Below are 23,976 nucleotides of genomic sequence, written 5' to 3'. Positions count from 1 at the left end.
TACCTGGCTATAGATACAAAAAACCTGAAAGCAGGGACTCGCAACAGTTATTTGTACACCAATACTTATGTCAACATTGTTCACAATAGCCAAAAGGTGTAAACCAGAATGTCCATCAAATGATAAATGGATAAACAAAATGTGGTGTATTCACACAACAGAATATTATTCGGTCTCAAAAAGGAAAGACATTCTCATGTAAGTCAACACACAGATGAAACTTGAAAACATTATGCTACGAGCCAAACTAAAGGACAAATTTTGTATGATGCCATTATGTGGCATCTAGAAGTATCTAGTAATCAAATGCATAGAAGGTAGAACAGTGGTTTGTAGGGACTGGAGAACGGGTGGAAGGAAGAGTTAGTGGATACAGAGTTTCAGTATGGAATGATGAAAATGTTCTGGAGACGGATGGCAGTGATGTTGCACAGCAGTTGAATGTTTTTTAATGACAATGAACTGTACAATTGAAAATGGTTAAGATGATGGGGCACCTGGTTGGCTCAGCTGGTTAACCAACGCCTGGCCTTTGGCTCAGGTCATGATCCTGGAGTTTCCCGGAATAGGGTCTCACATCAGGCTCCTTGCTCGTCTGGAAATCTGCTTCTCCCTCTGAACCCCCCTCTCTTGTGCACTTTTTTTTTTTTTAAGATTTATTTATTCATTTATTTGACAGAGCGAGAGAGAGCATTAACAGTGGGAGCAGCAGGGAGAGGGAGAGGGAGAAACAGACTGCCCACTGAGCAAGGAGCCTGACATGGGGCTCGATCCCAGGACACTGGAGCATCTGAAGCATCTGAAGGCAGATGCTTAACCGACTGAGCCACTCAGGTGCCCTGTGCTCTTTCTTTCTCTCAAATAAATAAATAAAATCTTAAAAAAATAAAATGGTTAAGATGATAAAGTTTATGTTATGTAAATTTTACCACAATTGTTAAAATAAAACAAAGTTCAAAAAACATTAGCATTGGTTATTTTCAAGTAGAGGGATTATAGGTGATTTTAATTTTTAAATAGTTTTTTTTCTTTTTATTTCTTTTTTTTTTTTTTCTGATTTCTACTCCCCTTGTGGTTTGTTTTGTTAAGTCAATGAACAATTTTTACAATTAGAAAAAACAATTTGGGGAGCAAAATTATTCCCTAGGGATCATCCTTTGAGTGTAAGAGGGCTTTTCCTAATTACTGTATCTTCTTATGTCTGGGCTTACAGAGCAAATTATAGCCAAGAGCAGAACTGAAGGGACTGATAGATGTTCTCTTCAATCATTCAGAATTACTTAAGAGTGCCAAAGGGCAGCTACAGTGGCCAAATACTGGCATGTATACATTCTATCTGTTAATTTCACATATACTTCCAAAATTACCACACAAAGCACCTACTGATACCACTTACTGATATCATCTTTATTTTAGAGATAAGAAAATTTGAGTACTTTTTAATTATGCTTGAAATGTACAGGATATACTCTAAAGTTTTTTTAAAAGCAGTTGCAAAACTAAATGATTTCATTTGTTTTTTAAATAAAGGGGTGTGTGTGCGTGTACATGGTTTTATGTATACACTGGAAAAACAGGCACAAAAATGTTAATAGTTATCTCTCAGCAGGGGAATCAGTGGGGACTTAAACTTCTTTTACAACTGTTTATCCATAATCCTTATTTTTTATCATTGCAAATGTATTAAGCAAAGGATTTATACTGTTATATATCAGGAAGGTACTGTTATAGTGATAAATATGAAAACTATCACATTTTATCATAAAGAAATTCATCTAACTTCTTATGGAATCAAATTATAACTTTAGATCACTACCACAAAATGATTGGTAAGAGAAAAAAAAAATAAAAAATGTAGAATTCCTCTTACATTCTATCTTTTCTTTTTTTCCTTTCTTCCCTTTAGAAGAAGTAGATGAACGAGACGATGCAGCGGACTGGGCCCCTGACGAGTGCTGGGAGGTAACATCCACAGAGGACAGATCATAGGCAGACTTTCTGCTAGAATGGTCCTCCTGAATACCCAAATTGCTACCACCAATACTGTCAAAGAACAAGCAATAGTGGTTAAAGAACAAAATAAAAGTCTTAAAACACAGCTAGAACTATGGATATTTTAAAATCTATTTAATCACAAGGAGGATATAACTATAATTGAAGATGCCTTCCACTTTTCTGTTTCCTTATGATCATAAGCTTGGATTGTTCCCTATGGCTCAATTTATTATTGAGAAAAATCTAAAGGGAGTTGTCTACTGAAGTAAACACCAATAAAAAAATGGATAATTCAGACACATAAAAGAAAAAATATAATGCTGGAAACTGGAAAATATGGCCTCAACTTCCATTCAAATTCATCGTTTAATGCTAATGTTATAATTATTTTCCACCCAATAATATGTTCTTCAATCTAGAAATAAAATGCAATAAATCATCTTGATTGGTGATATTAAATCTTTGGAAATTTTGATTTAAAAATTTAATCTTTTCTTTAGAGTTCAAATGTTAAAACTATACTTTTCCCACTGTAACTTGAGTAACTTTTCGTAAGTTTAACCAGACAGAACTAATTTTCAAAAGATCACCCAATAATTTCATACGAATTATAATTTGTAATTTGTGAAGAAAATTATATTGAATGTGAGTAATAACAGATTACTTCATATGGTAACAAAATTTAGGGAGGAGATTCTCTCTAGCGAAGTCTGATTCACTTACTGTATGACTTTGTACAAGTAACATAACCTGGATGCTTCAGTTTCCTCTCTGAAGCAGGAACAGTAACAAAAATATTTAATGCAACAGGCTATGAGTAAATACAAGCAAAGTCCCCCTCAGTCCTCTCAGTGCCTTGTACATTTTGTCCAACAAATATTAATACTATAATACTGTTATTTTTCAAAGACTTGAAAAAGTTTAGATGTTCTCCCAATTAGGAAAAAAAAATGCACTGATCTACTTGGGAGCACGGAGTCAAGGATCTATCGAGGTCATCCTCAATTCTATCATAGAAAACTATTACTTAATCTTATATTAGCATACCATGGGAGAGTTTCCCAATACTATCCTCTACCAGGGATTCACAGATTGACTTAAGAGTGTATAATCTGCTTATTGTGTGCCAGGCCGTGTTCTAAGTACTTTGTATTTCATTGAATATTCTTCACACTCTATGAGGCAGGTATAATTATTTTCCCCATTTAAAGAGAAGGAAACTGAAGCACAGGGAGTTAAGTAATATACCCAAAGACAAACAACTACTATCAGAAGAGCCAGGATTTAAAGCCAGACAGTCCGGATCCAGAGCTCATGTTTTTAATAAGCTCTATGCTATGCAGCCTCTACATGTATCTTTAAACAAACAAAACTGACTCATAGTCACACCACAGTTCTCATTTGTAAATTTTCCTCACTCCTTGGATTTTATCCCATGTCAACATATCCTTACTTAGGTTCGAGAGCCGATTTTCTTTCTGTCAAAGTCCCACTCCCTGGAGAGGAGACAAAATCATCTTCATACGAAACACTGCTTACAGGGGTTGTGATGGTATTTAAAGGCCGTGATGTTGAGATTCCTCTTTCCAACCTATCTTCAAACCCTGTCAAAAGTAGTCATTGAAATGTCCTTAAAACAAAAATAAAAAGACTACAAGCAAAGCATTCCACAATATGCAGATTAACAACATGGATTTAGGAACATTTTAGTTGGCTTTTTTAATGCTTCTATTCAATCTATCTTTATATCTAACAATACATTTTTAACTTTTTATTAGGGAAATTTTCAAACATACAGGAAAGAAAAAATAGCATGATGAAACCAAGATATACACCACCTGGCTTTAACAATTATAAATACATGATCAATCTAGTTTCAAATAAATTTCCTACTCTCCACACTTCTCACTCCCCTCTCGGACTACTTTGAAGCAAATCCTAGATAACATATCATTTCAACTCAAAATATTTCAGTATAATTATAAAATCTTAATGAAAATCCAGTAAGATTTAAGAAAAAACACAATTCTTAAAAAAAAAATGAGGATGTTGATTTAACAGCACTTTGCTTTCAACTTCTGCTTTTCAGGTTTTTTTAAACTTTAAAATTACCACCTATAGGAATAAGTGTAACAGGAGATCGATGGCATGGTTAGGTCTGCACAAGGTCAGAACAAAGTAGCTAAATACGAATCCTAGGAAAATGCACCGCCCAGATAAGCATAATGAACAGATGAAATCAATTCATTTATCAAGTAAGTTGTTCACTGTGCAGAATGAAAATAAAAAACCACAGGATACTAATAGCTGACTTAAGGCTCAGCCCCATTCTCCAACCTGGAAATCTTAAAGTTACGTTAGCATAAAATGGGTAAAACCCACCTAGACTAGGAAGAAAAGAGAAAGTGACTTGAAGGAATTACCATAGAAAAGGAAACCTGTGTTGCAGGATTTCAGAGATAAGAAAGAAACTTTAGAAGTCAGTTGTTTCATGATCCAAATACACGCAGCTACATTCCTGTTCAAAGTCTAATTTTTTTCAGATTTTTTTTAATTTAGTAATCTCTAAACCTAATGTGGGGTTCAAACTCACAACCCCAAGATCAAGAGCAAAGTCTATTTTTAAAATTAGTTTTGACAAGTACTAATAGTTTCCATATTAGGATGTTACTACAGTTGCCCCCTCTCAATTCTTGACATTATATCCCCAATGACTCACAATCACTGTATTAATATACTTATTTTCTATCTAAACACATAAAGATAGTCACAGAAAATCTAGCACACAAATGGTACAGACCAATCCTGAACACCACAAATGAATTTCTCTAAAATTAGAACAAAATTTCTACAACTACCAATCAATTACTGGTTCATGACAATAACAACCAAAAAAAATTTTAATGATGAAATTCCAATACTTTAGTTAAAGCTTACAGATAATTTAAATTGATAAATCTCTATTATCTTCATAAATGAACAAATAAAAATTTGTACTTAAGTATTACCCTGTACACAATTATTAAATGATTTATTTTAAGATAACATACAAATAAGCACAAGGCTTACGTATTTTTCTCACCTTTTCCATACAACTGATACGACTTTGTAAAAATATTAATGACACTATGTGGACTTCCTTTTGCCAATTCTTCCCACGGTCCTTTGCTTTGTGTACCACCTATGTGCCCAAAAAGTGGCAAGAATTTTTCAGCTTCCTTCTGAAATTCTTTGATGGGTTCATAACCATTTCTTTCTCCAGCACAAAATTCCTTTTCCTTTAAGATTTCTGCTACCTTCAATGAGGGCTGTCCATCTTGGCCTCCCTCTTCTTCAGAGAGACTCCCCTCACTAAGAAGAGGCCCTTCACTGACTGAATCTGTGCTAGAACCAAGAGACAATTTGGCTTTGTCTTGAGAAGCTTGCATATCAGAGCTAGAAGAGTCAGTCTGCCTCTTACACAACTGTGCCAGAAGCCCTTCTGGCTTGGGACCAGGGGATCTCATTCTGAATCTTGAAATGGCACTATGAGGTCTTATCACTTCAGGAAGCTTTTTAAATTCACTCAGGTTGCCTACACCAGGAAGATCATCGTCAAAAGTTGCATGAGATACACAGGTTCCTATCATCTTTTGAATTCGGGCAGAGAAAACATCTTCAGGATCCTCTTTCACAGGTGGACTTACAGCCTTGGTCCACAGTCCCTCTTCTTGGGGTGTTTGCTGTACATCATACTCAGCGTTCCATACTGACCCATAGTTTATGTGAGCCCCAGCTAATTTCTTGGCTTCACTTTCAATCCTGCTGGACAGAGAAGCAGCTGTTGCTTTCAAGGCTTCAATACGATCCAGTTTACTCTTATACTGGCTGGCACTAGGTTTTAACAAGGCATCTGGATGAGCAGCTGGTGAGGTCAGATATGGTTGAGGTGTAAAAGTTAATGGCCCTGAGGCCATAGTATGATTCTTTCTGCTTGGTAAAATAGATTCAAAATCTTTATGCAAAATTCCTATATGCTCTAGACTCAAGAGATGGGAGAGTAAATTTCCGGCTGTTCCAACAAGAGGCTGTGGTTGAGGATTCTGGACTCGTGGGCTCAGTCTGTCAGGCTGTACCCATGTAGGTTCCATCAAGTCCCTTCTGGAAATGAAACTCATAGTATGTTAGTTAACACAGTAACTCATCATTAAGCCACCAGCTTTTTTTAACTTTTTTTTCCTTATAAGAGTAATGCACATTCACCACCGGAATAAAAAAGGACAGGTAAAGAGGATTAAAAAGATAGAGAGCACTCATAGCTAAACAACGAGGAAGCGGCACTACTAATATTTCTTTAGAATTATAACTTTCCAAAGATTTTTCTATGTGTGTGATGTGTTTTGGCATTGCTATTTTCATAAAAATGGAATGCTATCATGCAAACTGCTTTCTTCAACTAACACATATTTTTAAACTATTAATTAAAGAGAAGGCTTTAGGGACGCCTGGGTGGCTCAGTTGGTTAAGCCGCTGCCTTCAGCTCAGGTCATGATCCCAGGGTCCTGGGATCGAGTCCCACATCAGGCTCCTTGCTTGGCAGGGAGCCTGCTTCTCTCGCTGCCTCTGCCTGCCTCTCTGCCTGTTTGTGTGTACTCTCTCTCTCTATCTCTGGCAAATAAATAAAATCTTAAAAAATAATAATAATAAAAATTAAAAAATAAAGAGAAGGCTTTATAACCTTTAAAACTCTGTGAACAAAATTCTTTACAACACTGGCTTTACCCATTTCTTTTAAAAATAATGTTATACAAGGGTGCCTGGTGGCTCAATCAAGTTAACTGTCTGCCTTTGGCTCACGTCATGATCCCAGGGTCCTGGGTTCAAGACTGATATCCAACTTCCTACTCAGCAGTGAGCCTGCTTCTCCCTTTCTCTGTGCCCCTCTGCTCCCACTTGTGCTCTCTTGCTTGTGCTCACTTCCTCTCAGAAATCTTTTTGAAAAATTAAAATTAAAAAAATTAAAATAATGCTCTATAAAAGAGAAATGTTTCAGATTGCTAAGATTGCTAAATACTAACATAGGCATCATATTCATTATTCCAATCTCAATTTAAAAAAATTAACAGGAGTGCCTGGGTTGCTCAGTAGGTTAAGCCTCTGCCTTCGGCTCAGGTCATGGTGTCAGGGTCCTGGGATCGAGCCCCACATCGGCCCTCTGCTCAGCGGGGGAGACTGCTTCTCCCTCTCTCTGCCTGCCCCTCTGCCTACTTGTGATCTCTGTTAAATAAATAAATAAATAAATAAATAAATCTTTAAAAAAATAAAATAACAAATATCAATGAGTATCAATGCAAAATTATGAATACCAATTTTAAATATACAATACAGAGTAGGGTGTTCATAAAGTCAAAAAACAGAATAAAGACGTCCTAGATGGCATTATTTAAATAACATGTTTCTAGACCATGGACACCCTATATATTAAGGGATATTATAAAAACATGAAAGGTCAATATTAACTATTAAGTAGATGCTTATTAAAAAACAACATGAGGGGCGCCTGGGTGGCTCAGTGGGTTAAAGCCTCTGCCTTTGGCTCAGGTCAAGATCTCGGGGTCCTGGGATCGAGCTCCACATCAGGCTCTCTGTTCAGGAGGGAGCCTGCCTTCCCTCCACTCTCTCTCTGCCAGTCTCTCTGCCTATTTGTGATCTCTGTCTGTCAAACAAATAAATAAATAATCTTTAAAGAAAAAAAAAAAAAACAAAAAACATGAGATTCTGTCCTTGGTCTTGTCCATTATTTTTGGGTGATGACATAAAGATATGCTTATCAAATTTGCAGATGACAGAAAGCTAGGAGGCATAGCTAACCTAAAAATTTATCAAATTATGATTCAAAGCGACTTGGACAGGCAGCAACCTTGACCAAACTAGTATGGATAATGTGAAGTCTTACCAACTAAATTCAGAAGAATCACCTAGAGGAGGGTAACCAGAGTGATAAGAGAATTGGAAAGCACGTCAAGCAAGGTTTGGTTGGAAGTCATGCTATACAGTCTTTTGTTTTGAAGTGTTGCTAAGAAAACAGAATGAAGGAAGACTACAGCATGGACTCCATGCCACAAAATATAAAGTGTGAGGTTATTAGGGCTCAAACTAAGCTGCAGTAAAGGGAATATAAAGGAAGCTGTAAATATAAATGATATTGCTGAGTAAAAATTCAAGACCTTTAAATTCAAGTACTTAGAATGCCAATGCCAGGCACTATGTTGATACTAGAGGAACAGGGAAGACAAAAATCCAGTAAATCCAGTTAAGACTTAATCCTTAATCTTTTGTTTCTCAAAATCTAGCGGGCATAAGAGACTAATAGTTAAAATCAATGCCTTAAGTACTATATAAAGATATATAAAATTCAATAGAGTGTGTATAGAAAATAATAAACTCTGCTAGCCAAGGAAAGTGGTTTTTAAAATTTTTGTTTGTTTGTTTGACAGAGAGAGATCACAAGAGAGGCAAGCAGAGAGAGAGAGGAGGAAGCAGGCTCCCCGCTGAGCAGAGAGCCCGATGTGGGACCGATCCCAGGACCCTGAGATCATGACCTGAGCCGAAGGCAGTGGCCCAACCCACTGAACCACCCAGGTGCCCAGGAAAGTGGTTTTTGAGCTAGATCTTCAGGTTCTTCAAGGTCAGATATGTAATTTAGAGCTTCTCAGGTAGCTAATGAAGAACACGGGTTATGAAGGGCAAGCATAAAGTAACTGAGATATGTTGGAACTACTAACAGAAATGGGGAACCTAAGAAATGAGTGGAGGGGAATGCCGAGGCAATAGATTATATATCATAAATTAATTTGTTAGTAAAAAGAAAAGGAAAGGAACATGTGCAAGTTAATAGATCTGTTTTGCATTTGGTTTGTTTTTAAGACTGGATAACTTATTTAGAATTAGAAGAAAATTCAGAAAAGGGTAAAACAGAAGACAGGAAGCCACCAAAGTATGTCTGACAATAATAACGGGACTGAAATTAACTAGAGAGTACACCTACCAAAAGGTATTCAAATACCTAAAGGTATTCAAATTAAAAGAAAAATAATTTTTTTAAGAATTTTACTTATTTGACAGACAGAGAGACACAGCAAGAGGGGGAACACAAGCAGGGGGAGTGGGGGAGAGAGAAGCAGGCGTCCCGCTGAGTAGAGAGCCCAATGCAGGGCTCGAACCCAGGACCCTGGGATCATGACCTGAGCAGAAGGCAGACGCCTAATGACTGAGCCACCCAGGTGCCCGTAAAAAAAAAAAATTTTAAGTATATTTATGCTTGAAATTTGAAAGGTATTTACAACCTTAAATAAATCATATGAAACTTAGTAGAAGGCAGTGTGTAGACTGGTTAAAAGCACAGATTTCTAGAATTAGACTGCTTAAGTTCAAATCCTCCACCACTAATGTTTTGACCTTTGAGAAAGTTAAACTCTTGACCTCAATTGCCTCTTCTATAAAATGGGAATAACAAGAGTACCTAGCTCAAGGAATTACCAAAATTAAGTAAGAGAACATACACAAAGTACTTAGATAAGTGCCTGGAAACTAACAAGTACTCAATAAATGTTGGCTATTTTTATTAGTATGCTTATGCTTTAGGGGTGGTGTACTATGTGTATTAACCCCTAATTTGAAAGTGATTTGATTTTTATTTGTGTGTTCTCAAAAAGAGTTTTAAAAAGCTTTCTCTTCCCAAAATGGTTAAAGTATTTAAAACTGTATCATCTCATAATCACCTCAAATTCCACACACTGTTTACTTTTACTTCCCTGCAAACAATGTATTACAGCAAGAAAAATATTTTCTTAAGAAAACTTAAGGTAGGGGCGCCTGGATGGGTCAGTGGGTTAAAGCCTCTGCTTTCAGCTCGGGTCATGATCCCAGGGTCCTGGGATGGAGCCCCACATCGGGCTCTCTGCTCTGCAGGGAGCCTGCTTCCTCCTCTCTCTCTGTCTGCCTCTCTGCCTACTTGTGATCTCTGTCTGTCAAATAAATAAATAAAATCTTAAGAAAAAAAAAAGAAAAGAAAAGATAAAGAAAACTTAAGATAAAATAGTCCTTGATCAGCAATCTAGCCCTTGTTCCTAGCCTCTGTTCATATGTTCACACACATATCCAAATACAGCTTTTGAAAGGTACAATGATAATCTGGGAAGAGTCACATGAAGAAATTTTGATTAGTAACAGCTCCAACAATGCCTTTTGAAAATTATTCACAACAAATACTTGAGAATACTAATTTCACTGTGATTTATTCATCTAACACAGTTTTACTGTGAGTTTAGTCCAGAGAAAGCAAGAGTGCTTTCAACTCCCCTGGGAGGGCTGACGTTGACATTGGAGAGAAAAGGACAGGTAGAAGTGGTACGCATGCATCTAGCTGTAGGCCACGCTTCCGCGCCAGCAGAAGACACTGACCGGTTTCTGAATAAAGAAGCGTTCTTTACGTTCTTGCTCACGTAAAAGGCCGGTCAACGACATTCACTGCGCATCCACCACTATACTAAATGTCATGGAACAAAAAGAACCTTAATCATCTTTCATTCTCTCCTTTTTACCTTGCAAGAGGTTGTGGAGGTTCTGACAGAGACATGTCACTACTGGAAGATGCACTTAGGGGACGTTCCTGTACTTTGTTTTCTTTGTCAGATTCTCCAGAAGGCTGATACCCTGGTCTGGTCTAGGAGAAAAGGACATCAAATTTACGTGACTCCTATCACAAAGCCATACTAAGGGACTACGTAACACAAACACTAAGTCACTTCAACTTTACAAAGATCACGAAATGTAGGGGCTTTTTCTCTTAAAATTGGTTCAAATTTAGTCAGTCTTAAGCAGCTACTACAATTAATAGCAAAATTACACCTGAAATCCAAGAAAGGCACCTAATACTAACTGCATAATTTCAAGTTTATAAGGCTCTTTTTAAACCTCAGTGTTTTCACCTAGAAATACTAGTAGCATTTACCTTCTCAGGATTATGAGGATTTACTGAACCTTTAGCTTATAATGCCTTTAAAACAGTCTGTGGTACACAGTACATATTCAACATTATTCTTAAAAACAACAGCAATCCTCATAAAATTATCATATACAGTAGGATATTCTCTAATTTCAGCACAGATCACAAAAAGAGACTTTTATTAACATAATCTAACCTTCTGCTCAGTAATACAATAAAAACTAGGCAAGGACTTAATAGTAGTGATGAGAGGAACAGAGAGTGGCAACAGTCACTCTAGGAAATGCTAACTGAGCACTTGTTTCCAAACGTGTTTATCCGATTACTCTCCAGATACAATAAATTTCATGAAAAGGTCAACATTATTACAAGTTTGAGCATATGCCTGAATATTACGAATGACAGCAACGAAATGACAAATAAGTTTTTCCTCATCATGAACAAGTTCCTTTCGCATTCCGGGCACAACTATTACCTGTGTTTCCTGCGTAACGTGCGGATGAGGCGGCTCTTCGAGCAAGGTCTTTTCTAGTAGCAGTTTGGAGTAAGTATCCTGCAGTCGCCTAGTTACTAATGGCTCGGAAGGAGGCACGGTTTTTACTTTAGTAAAGGCTTCTTTCTGTTTCCGATAGAGCTCCTGTAATCGTTTGTTCTTCTGCTCGGTGGCCTCCTTTTGAGCCTTCTTCTCTTCATTTTGCTTCCTTTTCCTTTCCTCCTGCTGTCTAACAATGTACTGTCGTACTTCATCTGTGTCATAGTGGCGCTTTTTGGAAATAACAGGGGGATCTTCATTAGCTGTTATTTTGTCGGGTTTTCTTTTTACGGGGCTGTGACTTCTAGGAGCTTGTACTGGGGCTGAGGACTTCTGATTCTGTAACTCTCCTGTCTCTTGTCTTGCAGCCTGAACTGTAGAATCCAGCTGTAGGTCATCAAGAATTCCACGAATTTCAAGAGGTAAAAAATCCTTATTTAAGGCAGTATTTTCCTCCTGTTTATTATCTGGAAGAGATGGAGCTAACTTCTTTGTATTATTTTCAGACCGAGCTCTACTTCTCGAACGTTCTGAGTTTTGTGGAAGATGTCTATGTGAAACATCCAATCTGGGATCAGATTCTGCTCTTCCAATATGACCCCCTGCAAAGAATGAACTGTTAGCGATGTATTAAAATCCTATATTCAATCCTAAGATTTATCATAGTGAGAGAAAAAAATCAGACAATTTCACTTTATCTTAAACTCAAATTTACATATCCTATGAAATTATTTAAAGAATATTATAGAAGGAAAGAGAAAACAGCTTTTTAGAAGAGAATAATTTCAACCTTTAAAAAGGACTATACATACTTGGCATTTTAAAAAGGGATTTTAACTATTTCTGAAACAAAGATAGCCCTTATTGCTGTCGTGAATATTTAACTATTAATAGAGAGTTACTATTTCTCTCCCATGCAAATATTTAATGTCACTATCTCTCTCCATCCCTAAACCCCTAAAACAGGTGTTTAAAAACCCACAATGTTATGCTGCCACAACTCTCCAATAAATAACAGAAAGGAAATTAAATATATAGAAAAGTAATCATTTTATAATCTAAATGTCTGCTGATGAGACTTAATTTTAAACTGAGAATGGGTGTGAGTTTATTTACAAGATAGAGGAGAGTGAAGAAGAGTAAATGCAAAGCATATACTGACTTCTATATATACCTAATTATAGTTGTAATTGCATTTCTTACTGAATCCATTCTTAGGAGCTCAAATTAATTGAAGCAAATTTTATTACTGGAAAGGAAAGCTGGCCTGTAGGTATTTGTATTTCATTTCCCAAAATTAGTGTTCATGAAAAATGTAACGAGTTATTTCAAAGAACATTTAAGATACTTCAAAAAGAGAAAAGCAATGCACTTGAGGGTCAAACCAAAGAGTTGTAGACCCTAGATCAAATTTTGCCACCCATTTAATGTATATATTCTTGAGAAAGATCACTTCTCTCTTGGGGCCTGTTTCCTAATCTGTCAAACAGAAAAACCCAATATTGTGAATGTATACCTATGTTGATGTATACAGGGATAAGACAGATTGGACTTAATTCCTTAAGGTCTCTAAAAAGTCTAAGAAAATCTAATTAAATGATGCTTTTCTATTCCCATGGCAGCTAAATGTAATTAATAAAACAAACAGAACTCTTAATAAAAGTCACCGTAACATCTATATACGGAAATTATCGATAGACGAGCCCAAAAGAACATTTCTTCTTTTGTAAGCTACATCCACAATTATAAACCAAATTCTTAAAGCATTCTTAAAAAAGACTACTTTCAGCTCCTCTAAGAATTTACACAAGCAATTTTTAATTGCTCTTCTCAACAATTTTAATTATTGAAACAATTTAATAATTTAATTACTCACCAGATTTAGCAGTTCTTTCTCTTCCGCTTCTGTCACTTGATGCTGTTCTTCGCTCTTTTTGCTCCACTCTGGGTGCAGGCCCCAGGATCTTCTTTACTAGTTTTTGTCCATCTCGCCAAGAGGATGTACTTATCAGACGACTGCTACCTAAAAAAAGACATATATATAGTGGGTTGAATTTAAAACTTCAAAATTATCTCTAACAAATTTATCTAGTCAACCATACAGGTTTTGTAATTCATTTTATGCTTATCTTAAGCCAAAGTTAAATGGTTTACAATCTAATTTTTAACACAATGTCCTGAAAATCAAGTATCAGTTTGTTTAAATCTTGATTTATCCACACATCTCAAATAAGTGTAAAATGCTTTTAAAGTTAAATACCAAATATTAACAACTCCCAAAACCTCAAGTAGAGCACTGAATCCAACAATTTGGGCACAGAACCAAAGTATGTCTTAACTGTAGTAAGGGTTTGGTTTACCAACTGTACCATTTTACAGAGTAAAATGCATGTTTGCTTAATGAACAAATGACTTAATCTAAGCATACGAAAGAAATGTGTAACAGTTAACTGTGACAACCTTTGAAGAACATAGTATTACAGGGAATTTTACATTATATTTTATAGATACATACCAGAACTACATATTACCTTTTTATACATAAAACAATGATACTCAAAAAGCAAGTATCATCATTTTAAATTGCCCTCTTTATAAAAGTTCATAAAAATAAAACTATGGTCCAATAAATATAGCTGTTGACTAAGAGAGAAACTTTTCACTTATTACTTCCAGATTGTAAAAAAATTAAAATTAGACCATCATACTCCAACACAAGTGGAATACTGTGTGGTTACTTTAAATTAAAATTTCCCTAAGAAATTAGAAAAATGTTCTTGTGGTAAGAGCTAAGAGAAAAAGATAAAATGTTATGACTATTAACAATTATGATCACCTATTATGATTTTAAAACTACTTAAGGAAATAACAAAATACTAGTACTTTAAGTGAGGATTGTGGTTTTCTCTGGTTTTTTTTTCTATTTTTCAAGCTTTCTATGATGCTGTTTTATTGTATTTATAACAAAAGACATCCTATTTAGAGTTATTTTTAAAAGGCTTCAATTTGCGCACCTGGGTGGCTCAGTCTGTTAAGCATCTGCCTTTGGCTCAGGTCATGATCCCAGGGTCTTGAGTCCCACATCAGGCTCCCTGCTCAGCAGGGAGTTTTCTTCCTCTCCCTCTCCCCACCACTCACTCCCTGCTTGTGTGCTCTCCCTCTCACCCTCTCAAATAAATAAAATCTTTTTTTAAAAAAACAAAAAGGCTTCAATTTAAAAGTTTAAGTTGAAAGTACAGTTCTAAGGAAAATATCCCAAATAAACAAACATGAATCACAAATCTGTGTGTGCTATTTACTTTGGTTTTGCACCTTGTTATTAACCTTAAATGATCTATTTAAAATATTTAAAGGGCTTTAAGTCTATTACTGAATCTATTTACAAGAAACTTTATGTTCTTAAGCAAAATGAGAGAACAGGCTTCTCTTCGATTTCAGCTTAATTTTCCAAATCGAAAGCAAGCAACCATGAAAATACTGGGTAGTTATTTATAAATGCTGGCTTCTGTATATGCTGTGTGATTATTTCTAAATCCTGGCTTTCTGGAATAGTCTCATGCAGTCATTGGTAGAAAAAGAGGACTTTCAGTATAGATAAGCTATTAATACAATTTTAGAACATTTAATGACTCTCAGTCTCTCAGTTACTGCACAGTGCATACATGGGAATTAGCCTTCCACAAAACTGGAAAAAATAATACAAGATCACTATTTATAAATTACAGCGGTCTCAATACTTCGTTTCAAACTATGCCCCTGGAAAGAATATCAAATAATACATGACAAATATCACTTTGTCATATTTTTTCATGTAAAAACTAGTTTATATTCCAATAATTCATGTTCTTATAAAATTTTATTTTGGGGGGCGCCTGATTGGCTCAGTCCCTTAAGCATCTGCCTTTGGTTCAGGTCATGATCACAGGGTCTTGGGATCAAGTCCCACATTAGGCTCCCTGCTCAGCAAGGAGTCTGCTTTTCTCTCTCCCTGCTTTGCCGCTCCTCCCAGCTCGTGCTCTCTCCCTCTCTCTCTCAAATGAATAAATAGAATCTTTCTAAAAAAATTTTTTTTTAATTTTTTATCTGTATGTCATTCTGACATCTAAAGTTAACAATGAGTGTCACAAAACATGTTATTTGACATTCCAAAGATTAGCCTATGATCAGAAAAACAAGTGCCTGGTTAAAAGCAAGTGTCCCATCACTTCTGCTCTGTGTTCCCATAAGACCTTGTAAAGTCACTGTGATACATTTATCACATTTCATTATACATGTATTTACTGTTTTCCTGACAAGACTGTAAGTTCCAAGAAGGCAGGGGCCACGTGTATGCTGCTTAGTACTCTATGGCCCAAGCTTAGTATAGCACAATGCTTCACATACAGCAAGTGCTCACTAATATCTGCATGATGAATGAATGTAAGAATCACTGATTCTGAATGTCTCCAAAATGAAAGTGACAAATTCTGAACTTCTACCACTCTCTCAGCCCAAATTACCCACTAACATGAATCAGACAGCTAAATAACCCTTTTCAGGATAAGCAGAAATAATAATTATTATTAATGGAATCATACCTAACATCTGAGTGCTTACTATGTGTCAAATACTGAGTTCCTTTAGGTATTAACTATTTTAGTTTTCACAACAACCCTGTGAGAGAAGTACTACTGCTTTCCAATTTTACAGAGTGGGGAACCAAGGGACAATAAAATTCACTAACTCACCAAAGGAACAAAGCTAGATAAGACAGGACTAGGCTCTAAATTCAGGCAACCTGAACTGGGCCTGGAGTGTTAATCACTATAAAACTAAAGAATTCTCTTTTTCCCTGTCCTAATCTATTTAGAGTCTGGCCTGACCACTACTGGTGTGGGCTGCCATGCTTTTCTTCTGCAACATTTATTATCTTATGAGAATAAGTGAAGGGACTTAGTGACAGTTATAAGCAATCCCCTTATATATAAAAGTTCACTCAATAAAAATCATTATCTTTAATCTAGTTAATTTCTATTAAAAATAATGATACAAAAATGGGGGCAAGAGATGTGTTCAGTATTACGGTGAACATAAGGTTTCATGGGTAAATACAGACATGAAAAGTTATCAAACTAACATTCTAACTATGTACATCTTATTCTAGGTCAGTTACACCTCAATAAAACACATATACGAAATAATGATACATAAAATGTACTGAATTTTTCTATGTGCCATTTGGTTAACAAGCAATTATTTCCATATAGGATGCCATTTCAGTATTGTGTAATTTTAGGGTGGACATGATATTGAGAAAACTAACCTGTTTTGCCTTCTGGACTTGATAACTGTGGTACCTTTTGGACTTTTCGTACTGGCTTAACCACTTTCTTCTCTTTACTTTTTTCAGCAGGTTTCTCTTTCATAGAGATATCATCTGAAAAGCAGAAATACTTACTGTAAATACTTTAATGATTTCTACCCACCCACTCATCCTCTCCCCAGTAGAAAAAATCAGTATAAAGTATATGATTCAGGTAGGAAGAAAACCTTCGCTGAGGCTATTTCTGTAACCCATAAGCTACCAATGCCAACTCCTTAAATGGAAGGGTCTAAAGATTACCACTACCCTTACTACTAGGTTCTAATTCTTTATTTTTTGTTTTGTCTTGTTTTATTTTCAGAAAACCCTTGAGAAATTTACCTTACTTTCATGACCTGGAAGAAGCTATAAAAGTAATGCTTTCCAAGCCAGGGTCATATCATTTATACTCTCACAGGTGAGCACTTTCACAGATTTCTATTTCACTTAAAAACTCCTATGTAGGGGCACCTGGGTGGCTCAGTGGTTTAAAGCCTCTGCCTTTGGCTCGGGTCATGGTCTCGGGGTCCCGGGATTGAGCCCTGCGTCGGGCTCTCTGCTCAGCAGGGAGCCTGTTTCCCCCTTCCTCTCTGCCTGCCTCTCTGCCTACCTGGGATCTCTGTCAAATAAATAAAAATAAAAATCTTTAATTAAAAAAAAAATCCTATGTAACTAAGATATTCATGAACTTCTAGAATAAAACTTTATAAAATGCTCAATGTAATATTCCCAAATAATGCCAAAGTATTTCACATAGAAATTACTGGTCACTGATTTTTTAAATTCCAACCTAGGGGAAGAGACTAGCTATACATATAAACTTTAAAATCAACCGCAATTACATATTTGAAGAACTGTAAACTTAAAATACATATAGAGTTCTGCATTCTGGGCCAAGTGGAAGTGTGAGTAAAAGCCCTAAAGCAGGTGCATATCTGAGAAACAGCAAGCTGGCCAGTGTGAGTAAAATGAACAAAGAGAAAAGTAGAAAGAACTAGAGTCCAAGACATAATTGAGGGCCAGATTGTGTTGGGCTTTACAAGTCATCCTAAGAACTTCAGGTTTTACCTAAGAATGAGATTAAGAGGTTTTTTGGAAGTTTGGGGGCAACAGAGTCATATGATCTAAGTTAAACTGTAACAATGTTCCTCTAGCAGCTATGATGAGAACAGATGAATTAGGACAAGGAAAAGCAGAAGACCAGTGAGAAGCCTACTGCAATAATCACGCAAGAGACTCATGGTGGCTTAGACCTAGGGAGTAGTAACAGAGGTGGGGAAAGTCATTATATTTTTAAATATATTTCAATAATGTGAAATATAAGGTGTGTGAAAAATATGGGAGTTAAGGAGAACTCAAGATTTCGGTCCTATCCCCCTGACACTAATACATTATATGTTAACTAACTGAATTCAACTTTAAAAAAAGATTTGGGGCCTAAACAAATAGAAAGATAGGATGAAGGGACTATCAGAGAAGTAGGTTTAAGGGGTATATCATGACCCCATTTAGTTAGTTAGCTCCATTTTAAATAAAGTTTGAGAAACCCATTATACAACCAAAGGGAGATGGGAGTTAGCAGCTGGATACAACTGAGTTCAGAGAACTCTAGCCTAGAGACATATATTTAATAATCATTGACAACAGGGGCACCTGGGTGGTTCAGTGGGTTAAGCCTCTGCCTTCAGCTCAGGTCATGATCCCAGGGTCCTGGGATCCAGTCCCACATCGGGCTCTCTGCTCAGCAGGAAGACTGCTTCCCTTTCTCTATGCCTGCCTCTCTGCCTACTTGTGATCCCTGTATGTCAAATAAATATATAAAATCTTAAAAAAAAATCATCGACAACAGAAAATATTTAAAGCCCCTGAGACTAGATGAGCTTGCCTACTGTGTATGTAAATAAGTAGCAGTAGTAGAAGGAGAAGTAGGAGAAAAAAGAAGAAAAAGAAAGACAGAGTGAGGAAGAGAAAAGAAAAGAAAAAAAAGAGGACAGTTCCAAATCCAAATACTGAGACCAAGGCGTGGCTATGATTAGCTATTAGGGAGTTGATTTGGGGGGCTGAAAAGCAGCACTCAGACTCAGAAGGAAAACCAAACATTTAAGGTATCCTAGATGTCAAGTAAAAAGTTTCAAGAAAGAAATGACTGATCATGTCTAATGCTGCAGGAAGATCAAGAGGCAACTGAGAATTGAACACTGGATTAGCAATGCAGAAGTCACTGATGACCCTAAAATTAGCAGTCCACAGAGAAGCTGTAACAAAGACCCAATAGAAAGGATTCAAGAGTGAAAGGGAGGAAAAACCTGGAAACAATGAGTATAAAGCAAATTTTGGAAGTTGTGCTGTAAACAGGAGAGAAATGCAATAACTAAAGAGAGCAGGGCCAAAACAGGGGTTCTTTTATGATGGCTGAGATAACAGCATGTTATCAAACAGTGTGTTGATGGGCATGACCTTGTAGAGAAGGAAAACTTGATGATGTAAAAGGAAATAAGGACAAAGCAATGTCCTTAAATACACAAGAGTAAATGGAATCTAAAACACAAGTAGATGGGTCAATCCTAGCCAAAAGAACAGAGAGAGTGCAACCACCATGAGAGAGAAGGTAGTCTTTTTTTTTTTTTTTTTTTAAAAAAAAGCTGGTTCCACGCCCAGCATGGAGCCCAAAGTGGGTCTCAAACACACAACTCGGAGCTCATGACCTGAGCCAGATCAAGAGTCGGACACTTAACTGGCTGAGCCACCCAAGCACCCGAGAAGGCAGTCTTAATAGACCTCTTGAAGAATTCCTTGATGTACGTCATTCTAGTAGTCTGTAAAGATACTGACCTAAGAACGTACACTGTTATTTTCCCTACCTTACAGATGAGAAAACAAAAGAGGAGGGGTTATGTAACACTGGTAATACTCGCAGGTAATAAGAGGCAGAGCTAGAATTTGACTCAAGTTGTAAGCTGATTCTAAAATATTTCCTCTTAACTATTATATTATACTCCCTTTCCACTTGAGGAAAAAAATTCTAAATACAGTGTCCCAATAATAACAGTAGGAAAACTGGACTGGACACTTAATACCACAAAACTTACTATTAAAATCTCTATGGGGGTTTAGTAGAAAAATCTCTGGCTTTAGAGTCAGACAGAGTTGGCTTTGAATCTTGGCTTCAATTTTCATCTCCCCTATACAACTTTGGGAAAATTACTCTGTGAGCTTCCATTTCCACAACTACAAAAAAAATACAAAAGTCTAAGAATGCAGCACCTCACCCCCAATTACACAAGTGTTCAATAACGAGTAACATTATTATATGACCTTCCTATTTCCCTCTTCCAGTCTTTCATAAGTACCTCCTATCTCCAATTCTGTAAATGTATTCCTTTCCTATAATGTTTTTCTTTCTGCATTTTGCCCTCATGTTCATATCATCTTTTCTGATGCCTGCCAAATTACTGACCATCTCAAAGATATCGGAGGTCTAGTAGAAATAAACTTCAACTAGACTCAGCTCTGTTTCCTTCAAGTCAGACAGGCCTGACTTTGAAAGTCCCTTCGGTTAAAAATAGCCTCATTTCTCTCTCATCAGACATGTATACTAATTTTAATCCTGGAGCAGAGCCTAGAGGCTAAGAGAGCCTTATGACTGAAACCACAACTACTTTAGTATACCATGCAGTTAAAAAAGGCAAATATCTTTAGTTTGGTGACAGTTTTATGTTTAAATATTTATACAGCATACATGATAAAATATGCAAAATCTAAGAAAGCTCTACTCTCACCTGCAAAGTGAAGTGCTAAGTCTCGATACAGTTCTCTACTCATGTTTTGAAATTCGGCCTCCTGCCACACTTTCCCATCAGGTGTTCGTATCTTGGTCTCTGAAGGATTGAAGCCTAATTTATACCAACAACACAAAACATTCATTATCAAAACTGCTTTATAAGTTGTTTTACTTTTTAAAATGAGATGTAATTAACACACTATAAAAATCACTCTTTTAAAACATACAGTTCAATGGCTTTTAGTACATTCATAAAATTATGGACCTGCCCCCGCTATCTAATTTCCTGCACCGATTAGTAGCCACTCCTTCATGCCTCTCTCCCCTGGCAACCACTAACCTACCTTCATGGATTTACCTATTCTGGACATGTCATACAAACAGAGTCATACAATGTGGCCTTCTGTGTCTGCCTTCTTTCACTTAACATAATGTCTTCATTGACTGTGTAACATGTATCAGAGTTTTATTCCTTTTTATTACTCAGTGATATTCCATTGTATAATATACAAATGCTGTTTATCCACTTACCAGCTGATGGACCCTCTAACTGCTTCTACTTTTTGGCTAATATTAACAATATTGCTATAAACATTCATGGACAAGTTTTCCAGTGGACATATGTTTTCAACCCTCTTGGATACAATACCTAGGAGTGGAATTGCTGGGTCATATGGTAACTCCATGTTTAACTTTTTGAGGACTGTCAAACCATTTTCTATAGGGGCTGCACCATTTGACATTCTCATCAGCAATGTACAAGTGTTCCAATTTCTCTAAATCCTCACCAACATTTGTTATTGTCTCTTGTTTTTATAAGAGGATCCTAGTGGTTGTAAGTGGTATCTCACTGTGGTTTTGATTTGTGTTTCCCTAATAACAAATGGTATTGGGCAGCTACACAAGCTTTTTAAAGGATTCATAATTAGCTGCCACATAATGTACTGAAAAATACTGTTTGGAAAAAGCAAGCTTCAGTGAGATGAAGCAATATACATTTGTTCAAAAAGATTAGAAATGGAGAAGCAATAAATTAAACGATAAGTGAATGCCATTCATAAATTATGGACTTCAGAGAAAGAACTACTCTTCTCAGGACTAAGAAAGAGATAACACTAATTCTTCTTTCTTTGAAGATAGGCATTAATTGTTACTATCTGTCTGATTTTGCCTGTGGTTGAACAATCAGACAAGCTGCTATCTACACAAGCAAAACACACCCAAAGTATGGAAAACAGGGCTTGAACACATTTGTTCAATTTCTCAACAAACATTACACATGTGCTATTTCCTAGGGTTTAATATTCTGATTTCCTACTTTGAATTTATCTCTGCTCTTTAAGAAATACACTAAACTTGGAATGTTATTTTACAAAATAATAAAATAATGAATATGGATAACAATAGTAGTATTTATGTTTTCAGATGGGCTTAACTTACCAAGGAATTGGCAGCTAATAAATAGTTGTAAAATTAAATCAATATAAATAACTAAACTGAGTTCAGAAATTGGTAAAAGCACTCTAAAAGTGTTAAATAAAATGTACTAAATTGATTGCATGTCTAATAGAAAGTCATCTATTCAGCTTTTAGGCACAATAGCATAAGCTTAATTTCACCTGATATTTGTGGCAAGGGGCACATGATCATGCCTATACAAGGAAAAACTTTAAAAAAATGTAGTTTCCAGTCTGTTGCAAGTGACAGTCTGTAATAAGAAAATACGGCAATCCCACGCCAATCTCTCTCTCAACTTTTCATCACTATTACCCCCAACTCATGTCTCTACATTCAACTCTTTTTTTCTTCTCTTAAGAAAACATTTATCTCTACGGGAGACTTTCTTTGTATTTGCATCTTTACTTATAAATTAACTTGAAGAAGCTTTCAATATCTACAGTAGTTTCTTATTCTGTAGTCTCCCCCCTTTACACTTTCCACAGTCTCCGTTACCCACTGTTACCCATGGTGCAGGATCAGGTGATCCTCGCATTGTCAGAAGGCCAAGAGTAGTAGCCTAATGCTACGTCACAGCGCCCATGTCACACACTTCATCTCCTCACACAGGCCTGCTGTAACCTCACAGCATCACAAGAAGGGACAGGACAGTATACAACTTTTATGACAGTGTATTGTTATAATTGTTCTATTTTATGATTAGTTATTGTTGTTAATATATTACTGTATCTAATTGCTAAACTGAACTTTATCATAGGCATGTATGTATAGGAAAAAAGTAGTATTTATACATTTCAGTACTGTCTGATTTCAGGCATCCACTGAAGTTCTTGAAATGTACCCCCCAAGAATGGGAGGGGGCTACTATATTTCCATTCTTCGTCCTCTTTTTTTCTTACTAGCTGAATTTACTGAATAGAATAAAAGAGTTACTATGCATTTATGTTCAAGACACTATACTAGGCTCTGAAATAAAATAAGGATGACCAATATAAGGTCTTAAACTTCATGGACATTCAGAGCAGGAAGAAAAATGTATGCAAAAAACTTAAGATTATTTAAAAAAATCATATTAATCAAGTTTTAAATCAAGTTTTAAAATCAAGTTTTAAAGCAGAATCGTAGAACACTTTCTATGTCTTTAAGGAAAGAAAAAACATACATGAAAAACCAAGGTTTAGAACAGGCTTAGTATACTAACAATGGTATTAAAAAAAAAAGAAAGAAAGAAAATAAACACAGAAACACACACACACACACACACACACACTGTGTATGCAAAAATTATCTCTGGAAGGATATATAAATTGTTAACACAAGTAATCTCCAGAAAGGAAACAAAGTAGTTGGAGCACAAGAGCTTTTCAAGGTACACCCTTCTGAGTTATGAACCAAGTGAATTTATTATGCATTTGAACAAATGACATTGAAATGTCATTTAGAATACAGCATATTAAGATCCTTTTAGTTTACACTGCCAAAAAGTTAACAAAAAATAATTTTTCATTTCATTCACAGCAATAAATCCGTTGCTCAGAACACTGGAAACTATGTTGTTACAATTTCTTAAATGTATGCTACATTTCATAAATTAGCCCCCCAAAAATTCTATTTGTAAAATATATTAATACAAAAACTAACAGGTTAAAAAATTAGTAAGTCGGGGCGCCTGGGTGGCTCAGAGGGTTAAGCCTCTGCCTTCGGCTCAGGTCATGATCTCAGGCTCTTGGGATCGAGCCCCACATCGGGCTCTCTGCTCAGCAGGGAACCTGCTTCCTTCTCCTCTCTCTGCCTGCCTCTCTGACTACTTGTGATCTCTGTCTATCAAATAAATAAATAAAATCTTAAACAAAAAAAAATTAGTAAGTCAAAGGCATATGAGC

General features: G+C 36.1%; 1 protein-coding gene across 5 annotated transcripts in view; it reads right to left on the bottom strand.

Annotated features, from left to right (window-relative positions):
- The window catches only part of CEP350 (centrosomal protein 350), a 150,193-nt gene that overhangs the window by 91,450 nt on the left and 34,767 nt on the right, over positions 1-23,976 (bottom strand). For all 5 annotated transcript variants that reach the window (XM_013064217.2, XM_045074331.1, XM_045074330.1 and 2 more), the window contains 8 exons: positions 20,634-20,747; positions 16,816-16,929; positions 13,390-13,536; positions 11,457-12,115; positions 10,578-10,699; positions 5,078-6,135; positions 3,449-3,599; positions 1,871-2,043 (listed from right to left, as the gene is read on the bottom strand). In XM_013064217.2, coding sequence (XP_012919671.1) covers positions 1,871-2,043; positions 3,449-3,599; positions 5,078-6,135; positions 10,578-10,699; positions 11,457-12,115; positions 13,390-13,536; positions 16,816-16,929; positions 20,634-20,747 — 2,538 coding nt within the window. The remainder of the gene's footprint in view (positions 1-1,870; positions 2,044-3,448; positions 3,600-5,077; positions 6,136-10,577; positions 10,700-11,456; positions 12,116-13,389; positions 13,537-16,815; positions 16,930-20,633; positions 20,748-23,976) is intronic.

The sequence above is a fragment of the Mustela putorius genome, unplaced genomic scaffold (genome assembly GCF_011764305.1).
Source record: "Mustela putorius furo isolate JIRA1106 unplaced genomic scaffold, ASM1176430v1.1 tig00537335_pilon_pilon_pilon, whole genome shotgun sequence".
NCBI classification, from domain to species: Eukaryota; Metazoa; Chordata; class Mammalia; order Carnivora; family Mustelidae; genus Mustela; species Mustela putorius.
Note: the sequence above shows the minus strand (reverse complement) of the source record. Positions and strands in the feature narration are given on the sequence as shown.